Raw genomic sequence first — 12,370 nt, forward strand, 5'->3', positions numbered from 1 at the left:
ATTTTTTTAAAGTTGTATTCTAATAGTTTCTAAAGGGGGCGTCGGTGACCGGAACTGTTTAAGCGTTGACACGGCGCTAACCACTTAAGGTAAAGATCCCGGGTTCAAATCCAGCGGCCCTGCATTGAACCCAACATACTTACAAATGGGCTTTTTTTCAAAAACACCGGCACCCCGTGGGTTGATATAACCTCTGCTGTTGCGAACCCTCGTAAAATAAAATATTTCTTGTAACCTGTGAATTACTGAATTTTAATGGGACCGTTGCATTTCACTTATTGACGTTATCAATTGTGATGTATTAGTTTAAAGTGTCTATGGATCTCAGGATCCTATAGAGATCGAAACATCTAACCAAAATAATTTTGTTTTCGGTTTTATTGATCCATCCAATACTACATAAGGACTTTGCTTCTAGAGGTCTGCGGTTGAACCTCCAGTTTGGTCTTTTCCTATCATTTTGGTCTGCTCAAATCCTCAAAAATAGCAATTTAAAAAACAAACTCAACACGAACAAAAACTAACAGCAGAACTGCTAAATCTATGTCGTTTTAAGGCTAGCATAATAGCTGCTGATTGGACACTGGATATTGCTTGGAGGAGGAAGAGACAGCGTAGCATGGCCTCTGTTGGTGCAAGGCCTGAGCTGGTGAGAATTAAAAAAATACTCCAATATCTTTCATTTTACCACACTCCAATGGATTATAAAAGTTAGCAACAGAAGAACTACGAGAATACGACATAACTTTACACTTGTATTTATTTTATAATTTTGTAATTTTTTATTGGTATCACCGGTTAATAATGTCCAGATACTTCGTAACTCTTATGAATGGGAAAGGCAGGGGGAGTATGATATGAAAATAATGAATGCACGCTGTTCAGGCGTAGGAATAGTAAAACAGTACATTTTGACGAATGAATGATCGACCCATAGTATAAAGAGATGATGATAATAAAAAAATTACACCAAACCTACGGTACCCAAAATTTCTTGGGTGTAGAGTTCTTTTTTTGGTCATAAAACGGTTGGACAACTTCGTCAATTGCAAAACGATAGGAAAAAATAAAAGACGGCGTTACCGTCAAATCGGCGCAATGTTACGCCTTTCGATTATGTAGGTGAGTCATGAAAAAATATTTATATAAAAAACAGCGCATATTTCTCTATTAAAATAACACTCTCCCGGAAAAGGCGAAAAAAACCCTTTGACAGCGGCTTCCTGAAAGTTAGCGACGCCTGGGAGGTGTGACGGATTGGACCACGCCGCCTGTACCGAGGGTTCATTAAACACCTTTGTGTAGTTGGTCACTTTCTATACCACAATATATAGCTGGAGCTATAGCTTTCTCGGCCTCAGTCGACAGTCTTCTCGTAACATGGACGGACGCATTGTAAGTAGACGAGACGTTTTGACAGTACTTTGTTTATGTCGGATAGCCTAGGTGTCAAAGAATCAATCTTCCATCTATTCACTTTCCCTTGCATATCAAATTAGATTTCCAAACATTTAATTTAAGAAGTATTAATTTTCAATAGATTTCCAAGTATATAGCGCATACAGTATGCATAAAAATCACTTACCTATTAATATTTATATATACGTAATATATTTAATAAAACTTAGCGTAAAAAAATATATATTTCTTAATTAAATACCGATAGACATTTAGTTCAAATAGTTTTTAATCCAAAGATACACCACAAATTGTAACATTCGTTTCCGGGAGTTTTCTCAAATTATCAATTATTATTTTCTTCAACCTCATCTCAGCCATAGGCAAAGTTGAATGTTTTGCTTTTTCAGTGTTTTACAAATCTAAGTAATATTTTTGTCAAAAACAACATTTTTATACATAACCAATGACATACCGGGTGTCCTTTTTAGATAGCAAGGCTGAATTTCTCTTGAAGCAATGATGCTATAAAAAGTTTTTAGTCTAGTTTCAAATTTTTACCTTTTTTTGGAGAGTTCAATTTCAAAATTTAAAATACAATCCTATACATCCTGATACATTGCTTTAAAGGACATTTTTACAGTGAAAACAATGGTGCAATCGGATTTTAAATTAATCATAAAATGACAAAGTTATGGCAAAAAGAAACCGCCAGCGTAATTTCGTCGGGGAGCTGAATATTTTACTTTATGTTCGCGGAAATCCAAATTCCTCTCTCCGAAATGTTGGAATAATTTTAGATTAAAAAAAAATAAAATAAAATTAGTAGTCGGAAGTTACAAATTTTAGCCGTATCGCTCTCATCTTGTCCAGGGTCTTCAGGACTTTGTTTATGACTGGGGTCTAACTTTTCTTGCAAAAATGTCGATTTGGTAGGCTGAAGAAAACGTTCTTCGATATATCCTATGGACTTATGAATCCAAGTTCACCTCTAATGGCATACTAAAACGTCGGAATTTTTGAACGTGGGAAGAGGAAAATCCGAGAATTTTGTACTCTTGTCATCATCAGGTGGTTCATAGTATCAACGTTTCTTTTTTTTTTAACGTATTGAACACCGCATTCCCACCATCATTCACCATTTCTACTGTATCAACGTTTGGTGTAGACTTCTCGGAAATAAATTAATTTGGCCTTATTTCTACGAAAATAATTTAAATGGTTCTCAGTTACTCAATTTTTTGAGGGAGGTTTTACCAATACGATTAGGTGATGTTCCTGTGGAACAACGATAAAAAATGATTCTCCAGCTTGAGAGATGCCCCGCATACAATTCTTTGCAGGAGAGGCGTTATTTGAATCGTCAATTTCGGGATAGGTGGATATGGCCCGATAAGTTGTCCTCCTCGGTTACCCGATCGCTATTTAAAAAACAGTTTCGACGCCAATCATAACCCAGCAAACTCAGTTGAAGAACTGCGGCAAAGGAAAATGTATGTTAATTCATTTCCCCTGACTCTATCACTCTGAGCACCGGTGAATCTTTACGCAAGGCAGGAGGCAAACCGAACCACTGTTTTTTAGTCAAACTTTTTGCCATAACATTGTCATCTTTAACCAATTTAAAATACGACTGCACCATTGTTTGCATCGTCAGCATAAAAAATCCTTTAAAATGATTTGTCAGGATGTATAGGGTCGTACTTGAAATTTTGAAGTTGAACTGGACCTGAGGTATACTGTATAATTTTTCTCAAAAAAAGGTAAAAATTTGAAACTAGACTAAAAAAAAAATTAAACACGTATTATTTATTTTATTATCCAGCCGAGGATAGATAGACCGAAAATGATCTCTTACGACCAAATTACAAAAAGATATATTTTCATATTACTCGTATTTCATTTTATAATTGTTATTGTTTACAGTTTATTTTTTCTATATAAAATAAGCTTGGGTTGAAGATTGTTTAAATTTCATTCTTTCTGTTTCTACATTCTATTAACATTCAATAAAAAATGTATTGTGAGAAAGAGTCGGATATTTATTCATTCAATACAAATTATTTATAATCTACAAGATGATCATAAGAGAAAATTGCACCGACTAACGTTTAAATCAAAATAATCATCCATGTTAAAAAATTAAATTTATAATTTAGTTCAAATTGAAAAATAATTTGTGTGACGACGGAAAATAAGTGGACAGTCACTGTCTTACAATTTACATTTAAATTTCTAAATGAGATTAAGAACTTATTACTTATCAACCACTTCTGGTCATTATTTTGGCTTTTACTTGAGATTCCTTCATCACTATTAACACATATAACTATTCGAATTGAGGAAAAATGGGATACACAATATTTCACTATAGGCCCTTCACATCTACATACACGTTAATAAATACAGTCACTCTCTTTATACACAAAACTAGAGATCTGTCAGTACCTTATACAATAAAACAGCCCTGATTCCTCAAAAAATCGAAACAGAGAACGCTGAACTTAATGAAATTGTTAACTTCTATCGTTCAAAGTTAAATTTGGCTAAAAAGTATCCTATTAATTAAAACAAAAAACATTTTAATCCCATTTTTTTATTCTTTACTATCCATAGAGATGTTTTAATGTTTTTTAATTTACGTAAGAATTATTCATTATAATAACAATATAATTACATAATTATTATTAATTAACATATTACTTATCTTCATAGCTTAAACAATGTACAACGAACATGATTTGGTTCGTTTAATATATTAAATTTCTAGTTTTCAAAAAAATCTGTATATGATTAATTCATCTGTACATATCATTTTTGCTCGACTTGTATCATAGAACCTTTCGCTACTTGTGCACAGTATCGCCGCTTAAATTCTTCAAAAATTTGACCTTAATTCACCTATGTACCTTTGAATGAGGGTCCAATTGGCCACGGTTTTCCCTGGCACACCACGCTCGCAATAATTTTGTCTCACAAATTTGGCATTGACGGACAGTAAGAAGAACCACCCTGATTTTTCAAAGCGACTGTTGGAAAGAATATCTAGTCCTAGATCTAGACCTTCAAAGCAATTTCTCCACTCTGTCTTACTTTTTATTACGTTCTAAGCTGTACCTAACTTTTAACGTTTGTTTCTGCATAACATTTCTTTGATATCAGGAATTGTAAAATTCGTACAGCGAGAATAAGTGAATTTTTCAATAGGTACTTTTGCCTGCTATCTGTCTATGAGCGACCGCGGCAGCCGAGTGGTTAAGGCGTCAGACTCTCGGCTAGAAGATCCCGCGGTCGTGGGTTCGAGTCCCGCCATCGCCTCTGGACTTCTTCTGACGCCTAAGGGCCGGTGGCCGCAATGAAAATTGACACGGCATTCACCAATGGAAGGTCTGGGGCCAGATCGGATCTCAGCGAACCTAAATTTGGCAGGTTCCCCGACCCCCTTCGCAAATGAATTTCTTCAATGGTAGAACACCGGCATACTGGGGGCACGCAGTAAGAAAAGAAATCATTTGGGTTCCTCAGAGTTAATTCCAAATGCCTAGAAACGACTCTGCTGATATCTAACGGTTTTGAGCAACATCTACTTATTGAAGAAGACCGACAGTTGCTCTTACTTATTCTTTAATTTTGTTTCCGTCTGTGAAGATATAAAAATATCTTCTTAGTTTTTTCGACTTTGAAGAAATTTTCGAAAGCGGGGTGTGGCCAATCTCCCAATGTGGTTGCTCCCGTTCAATCAACGAACCAGGATGGATGAAAATTGTGACCTATCTTTTTGTGGTCATATAGAAATCACAAACAGGCAACAAATCCATCCAGTTTTGTAGGAAATAGTTTAAGACGCTTTTGTTATTCTCAAAGCTTTTGTACACTCCTGAGTGTCATGCAAGAAAGAAAGTGAAGGAGAGAGAGAGTGTGTGTGTGTGAGAGAAAATAGCTTTTCTTTTTTTTTCTTCAAAAGTCGTTAGAAATTGAAGGCAATTCAATGTTGTTTTTCGAAGTTGATAAGTCATGGAATTTGACGTTAAACACGTCAGGTACGATTAATGAGATTAAGCTGGGCTGAGTCACTTTTTGTTCAGCATTGTATCATTGATATTCAGATAGCTCAATTGTTTAAAATTACATTTACGGATGATTTTAGAGCTTATTTGAGCTTGCACGACATTTTTTTTGTAAATAATTAGACAAACAAAAGAATATTTGCACGATATAATGTAGAAAACTGGTGCTGATTTGTGATATAAAATAGAATGTACGTGCTCATATTTTTTTTCCTTTTTTGTTTCAGGTAGCTTTCATATGCTTTTGCATCGGGTTGGTAGCAGGTGAATACTCCGAAAGGGGAGGTGGGGCTACGAGCTTCGCACAGGTTTTCAACAGGCTTTACGAACCGACCGAAGGATCACAGTACAGAACGTTCGGGGGAGGTGCCAGCTTTGCAAAAGACATCCCCGTCTCTTTCCCTATCGCAGCTGAAAAAAAGTCCCCTTTCACCGTCAAGTCTCCATTAACAGTACCAGTGCACGTACCGAGGGCGTTTTCCGTACCGGTGGCCCCTCAGGTACCGTTCGCCGGCGATCGGTCTTTGTCATATCCGGTGTACCAGCCCGTGATCCCGGTTATCCAGAATATCGGCAAGTCACCCTTCCAGCACTACCAGCCATTCCAGCACCAAGATGGCTTCAATCAACAGTTTCACCCACATCTCCAATGACACTGGCCCAGTCTCCGTTGAAGTAATGCCACCGTTCACTCAAGGAAAGGCAGAGCTTGTTTGTGATAACTTTAACTTTAAATGAGTGTTTAATTGTTATTATTAATAAAAAATTGTTGTTGAATAACTGTCCTTACTAATTATTTATTACACGTCAGCACCTCATATTCATGTACTAATGTCTAACCTTGACGTTCAACTTAAAAAGCCTAAAAAGGCATATCATTTATGTCATTAATAATCTAAATTTGTTAGAAGGTATATAAAAGCTTCCACCGTAATTTGTAAAACTTACAGCCAAATATAGCCAAAGACATTTATTTATCTACAGACAGTTCTCAGACCATTATCTGGACAAAACTAATTAATGGAAATAACTATCACTACTAAAAATATTTTGTATATTTTTTTGGCAAAATTACTGGAATTGCTTTTTAATTTTTGATATTTTTAAATCCTTCATTAATTTGTTAAAAACATCTTTGAAACATGTGTATATCTTGTGTAATATTTTTTTCTTTCATCCTTAGGGATTAACTTTTCTCAGATTAATAAATAACCATACATTATCAATTAGACTACATTATCTTAGACTATCTATTGAATAATTCAGCGAAAGGATTAATTTGCCTTTGGTTTTTGAACCATTGAGTGTTATCGTTGGATAGTTGCTATGCAGGGTCATGTTGTTTCTCATAATTTATGGAAACTTAAATAATTATGGGTTGATGGTCAATGTACCAATGTAAAAAGAAGCAATTCGTTTATTAAATATGTTTAGAAAAATCAAAACAAAATTTTGATTTTGAACAAATTTTGCTCCTGCCTATAAGAATGTCAATAATTCATACAAACTGCTTTATTTACTTTAAGGTATTTAAGGGAATTAATAGGTAGCAAAATTTGTTGAAATCTTTGGTGTTTATATTTTTTACAAGCTTATTCTCTACTTATTTACAAGTTTAATGAAAAGGAAAAAATCAAGTAAGTGCGAGGTTAAGGCTGAACGGACTTGACGCAAAGAAGGTAAAACCAAAATCACTGGCTAGGTGTGTAGCTCCGACCTCGCTTAGTGCCTCACTGACGAGGCCGGGCCCACAATGTAAATATGTTGTGCCTCGGGAGTGAACTGTGGTACTCCCGCACCATGTGCCTCTGATCGTGGACAATAACAAGAATATATTACAACACATAGAAGTGATAAGAATTGATCAAATACATATTTTGAAAAGAAAAAAGAAAGGGAATCATTATAAAAATAAATAAGAATACGAGACTAGAAGAAAATATACTTTCTAGAGCCTTAAAAAAGTACAAAGCATATATTACATATTAGAATTATATCTTAAGCGATCGAAGGCTTAATATTGCTCGTTGTAACCACGCTGGTGTTGAAATTGTTGGTTCTTTCCTCCGTTATAATCCGAGAAACCTTGATTGTAACCTGTATTGTAGGCGGGCTGGTCCTGGTATGTCGCATGGTAGACGAGTGGCACCTTAGTAAGAATGTAGTCTGGTTGTTCTACTTTAACGGGAACCTTGACGGGCACCGGGACGTGCTTTTCAACGTAATAAGGTACAGGTTTGATCACAGGGACCGGGAACGGCCTTTCGACGGGTACAGGGACCGGGACCTTAACGGGTACGGGTACCGGCCTCTCGACCGGGACCGGGTAAGGGACCTCCTTGGTTATCGCGTACGTGTTCAAGGGTTGGTAATGTTGCAAGGGCTGATAGTGCTGCACCTGTTGATATTGCTGCACGGGTTGGTGGTACTGAACCGACTGGTGGACCTGGACAGGCTGGTCGTGCTGCAAATGTTGACGCTGCTGAATACCTTGCTGATGATGTACTGGATGGTTTTGGTACGAATGGGTCACATGGCTGAAGCTCACCGCTCCCGAATGTCCATTGTTTCCATGTCCTGAATAATCATCCACGACTTCGACACCTCTTTTTCCTTGACTCCTGGACGGGTCGTTCGCCTTCAAAGCGTCCTCCCCCAAACAGGTCGCGACGCACAATAGTAATACCTACAATTTACATTTATTTTAATAATTAGTTTTGCTGGGCAACATGCTTTGGTTGGTTCCATTATTTAAGGGCAAAATGTGGGTTCGCAGGTTGGAGGTTTCTAACCATCCTGTTTTGATTCTCTGACAGATAAGACCAGCGTGTTCTCGACCAAACTACAAAATACTCTCAATTGAAAAAATGTATCACATCAATTTCTAAGTAAAATAAGAGGTGTGATAAATATGATTAACCAAGAATTGGCATACCAGGCCTGGATCTATTCTTTCTGTATATCAAAAACATCGAATTTAGATTGTTTTTAGAATTTTTAACAAATAGTTTAAATTGTGAAGTTTCCATTAGGGATTTTTAGTAATATTTTTTACTGAAGTTTGGTTATTTTGAAACATTTTGGTCATCGTTTTCTAGCTGTTTGGGTCTGTCAGGCGCGTTTTCTCTTTTCTTCATTTTCATTGTTAGGTCTAAACAGTCGAAACAGACTTACCAAAATTAACAAATCAGGTTATTTCCATTGTATATACGTGTTTAGTTCGGACAGACTAACAGACTGAAATGATTCGTTGTCTTGGAAGAAAAATCCAGTGTTAAGATATTTGGTGAATGTTTTTAGTGATTTGGTGACATTTTTTAGTGATTTCTTGTGTCGTTTTAAAAACTAATTTTTTTAACCATGATATAACACAAAATTTTATCATATGGTAAGGTAGAACTTTATTCAATCAGGATCTTTTCTCTTGGTTGATTTTATTAAGGAAAAGCAAAATTTGAATTTGCAATTTGGAGGTTTCTGACCCTCCCCTTAATCATCGTCTGACAGATGTGATTTGCTGTTCAAGTATTGTAAGTACCAAACGACAGGTTCATCGCCCCGCAAACCAGAAATGTCACAAAATTTGTATTGCAATGCAGTAAATACAAGCAATAAAAAAATCAAAAAATTATTAATACCATTCAGTTGAAAAAGTTATTAGATTTCTAAGTCAAGTGTAAATACGATAAATTGACAACACAGCCCTGGACCCTATTCTTTCTGTATGTAAAAAGATAATGGAATTAAATTTTTTAGAACTTTTAACGTAATCTTTTTGATTGTGAATTTGGGGGGGGGTCTGCGAGATGATGAAACTGTAGTTTTGTTATTTCCGATCATTTTGGTTTGCATAGTTTTGTTCTGTCAGAAGCGTTTTGACTTCTTTCCACTTTTTGTGTTGGATTTATCTGATAGGCAGACAAAAATGATCGAAAATGGCCGAACCGCTTAGTATTTTAGTTTTTAACTATGTCATAACACAAAACGGTTATTATACGGTAAGTCAAAACTGTACTTAATCAGGATTTCCTGTCTTGGTTGATATTATTAATTAAAAAACAAAATTGTATTTGCAATTTGGAGTTTTCTTAATCATCGTCTGACAGATGTGTTTTGGTGAAACCAGTATTGTACGTACCGAACTACAGGTTCATCGCCCCGCAAACCAGAAATGTCACAAAGTTTATAATTGCAGGATATTTTCAAGTAATAAAAAAGCAAAAAAAAAATAATACCATTTCAGTTGAAAAAGATATTAGATTTCTAAGTGAAATAAGAAGGGTGTAAATACGATAAATTGACAGCACACCCTATTCTTTCTGTATGTAAAAACATAATGGAATTAATTTTTTTAGAACTTTTAACGTAATTTTTTTGATTGTGAAATTTCTTTTTTTTGGGGGGGGGGGTTTGCGAGATGAAGAAACTAGTTTTGTTATTTCCGATCATTTTGGTTTGCGTAGTTTTATTCTGTCAGACGCGTTTTGATTCTTTCCATTTTTTGTGTTGGATCTATGTAATAGGCAGACAAAAATGATCAAAAAAGACCGAACTGCTAGTATTTTAGTTTTTAACTATGTTATAACACAAAAAAGTTATTATACTGTAAGTCAAAACTGTACTTAACCAGAATTTCTTTTCTTGGTTGATATTATTAAAAAAAATTGGATTTGCAATTTGGAGTTTTCTTAATCATTCTGTCTGAAAGATGTGTTTTGGCGTAACCAGTATTGTAAGTTTGTAAGTAACGAATTACAGGTTCATCACCCCGCAAACCAGAAATGTCACAAACTTTGTAATTGCAGGATATTTTCAAGTAATAAAAAAGCAAAAAAAAAATACCATTTCAGTTGATAAAGATATTAGATTTCTAAGTGAAATAAGAAGAGTGTAAATACGATAAATTGACAGCACAGTCCTGGACCCTATTCTTTTTGTCTATAAAAAGGCCATGACATTAATGTTTTTAGAACCCTTAACATAATATTTCAGGTTGTGAAATTTTTTCTTTGGGCGAAAGAACAGTTGGCGAAACTGTATTTTGGTTATTTCCGGTCATTTTGGTTTGCGTAGTTTTGTCCTGTCAGAAGCGTTTTGACTTCTTTCCACTTTTTGTGTTGGATCTTTCTGATAGGCAGACAAAAATGATCGGAAATGACCGAACTGCATATATGTTAGTTCATTTAAAAATACCATTGTTCGAAACATTCGCATATTACGAAAATTAGTTACAACACTGGTAGAGATTTAAATATAATTTAGTAAACTATTAAAATTGAACAAATTTACGTCTATTCAAGTAATATTGTCAAGCATTTTACCTTCAGTAGCATATATAAAAAAAACCGTATAGATCTTGAAATTTATAGTAAAAAATTGTTATTCGGAAATAGTGAGATGCAGTCTGGTGTGATGTAAGTTTAAGAAAAACATTTTCTTTATCGTGCCAACGTTTCGATCTTTATTGAGATCATCTTAAGGGCCTGGGATTTACAAACATTCTTTCAATTTAACAATACATGTAGGATGTGGAAAAAAGTGAATTTAAACAATGCAAAAAATATTTTTTATATTCAATCACGAATTTCTTTTTTTTCTCTTTTCAACAATGTTTGTAAATCCCAGGCCCTGAAGATGATCTCAATAAAGATCGAAACGTTGGAACGATAAAGAAAATGTTTTTCTGAAACCTATATCACACCAGACCGCATCTCACGATTTCCGAATAATCATCGACTAACGGTCACTAATCACCACACGTAAAAATTTATATTTATTCAACTTGTCTTAACCATTCTTTCTATTCAACTTATAAAGAATAAGAGTGTAAAAACTACACTGAAAAGAGTGTAAGAACTACCAATTTTCAAGTAACACTCATGAAGTCAAAAATCCGATTTATATCAAACATAGTTAACAGCTTTATTTTTAAGTGTCTACTGTTTATCATGTTAACATAAAAGTAGATAGTATGTTTACTTTTAAAAGTGAAGAACTAAAATGCGCTCTTTGATGTTTAAAGAAAAAGTAAAACCTTTAACTAAAATGCGGATGAAAATACAAATCGCGAATCATCACGAAATGGTTCGAGGTCTACTTACGAGATATGCCTTCATCACCGCTGTCATAGCTATTCTGCGACCGCCTACATGTGGGCCTCGGTCTTATATCCTGTCTAAAGAACACTTTCGCCTTTTGTCGTTTGATTTTCACGCCTGGAAACTTGGGAAAACGAATTACATAAATTGGATGTCTCAACTGTTGTCGCGAGTCTTTTTGGATGATGGTTTTCACAAAAAAATCGTTCTTTTTTGAGTCACATTATGACATCGAATTAATCGTTCATTATGTCAGATAACGATAATTAATCAACAATAAAATAATCTATGCTTTTATCTGTATTTAAAGACACTCAGGGATTTAGATTCGTATTCGGCACAGCAGATAGATTTTATGTTGTCAGTCACCATTTCTTCAAGACAGCTGTAATTCATAATTAACAACACTTGAATAATGCAATTCAATTTAATCATGGAAACTATTATATAAGAGATGATTGGTCTGGAATTTTAAAATTTGAGGAAATCACGGCTATATTTTCCAATTTCACACCTTTAGTCGCGGCTAATAAAATATAGTTACAACTGAACCATGGGCAGAGTGGAAAACACATAACGTCTCTGTTCTGGAAATTTGCTCGATGTAGCCCACAGCTGCGTTCAATTAGACTTTACCAAGCTTTATTTAGATCGGTAAAGTAATTAAAACAGTGACACTAAGAACAAAACAAAAACAAAACTAGATATAAATATAAGAGGAAAACTCAACCTCAAACTGAACCTTCTAAAAGACAAAGAAATAATGACTAATTTAGAAAAATTGCACTTTTTTCACTCTCCAATTTT

At 34.8% G+C, this 12,370-nt stretch overlaps 2 protein-coding genes across 2 annotated transcripts; one reads left to right on the forward strand and one right to left on the reverse strand.

Moving 5' to 3' along the window:
* The first annotated feature begins 1,359 nt into the window (after nucleotides 1-1,359).
* On the forward strand, nucleotides 1,360-6,214 carry LOC106668985. Its single transcript, XM_014398212.1, has 2 exons — nucleotides 1,360-1,395; nucleotides 5,693-6,214. The coding sequence occupies exons 1-2, from the start codon at nucleotides 1,381-1,383 to the stop codon at nucleotides 6,116-6,118; spliced, it is 441 nt and encodes a 146-aa protein (XP_014253698.1). The 5' UTR covers nucleotides 1,360-1,380; the 3' UTR covers nucleotides 6,119-6,214.
* Nucleotides 6,215-7,419: 1,205 nt separating this feature from the next.
* LOC106669029 (MAGE-like protein 2) lies at nucleotides 7,420-11,885 on the reverse strand. The gene is made up of 2 exons (XM_014398274.2): nucleotides 11,567-11,885; nucleotides 7,420-8,151 (listed from the first exon to the last, which is right to left on the reverse strand). The coding sequence occupies exons 1-2, from the start codon at nucleotides 11,591-11,593 to the stop codon at nucleotides 7,480-7,482; spliced, it is 699 nt and encodes a 232-aa protein (XP_014253760.1). The 5' UTR covers nucleotides 11,594-11,885; the 3' UTR covers nucleotides 7,420-7,479.
* Nucleotides 11,886-12,370: the final 485 nt, after the last annotated feature.

Source organism: Cimex lectularius, unplaced genomic scaffold (genome assembly GCF_000648675.2).
Source record: "Cimex lectularius strain Harlan isolate CLEC.00 unplaced genomic scaffold, Clec_2.1 scaffold257, whole genome shotgun sequence".
Lineage (NCBI taxonomy): Eukaryota > Metazoa > Arthropoda > Insecta > Hemiptera > Cimicidae > Cimex > Cimex lectularius.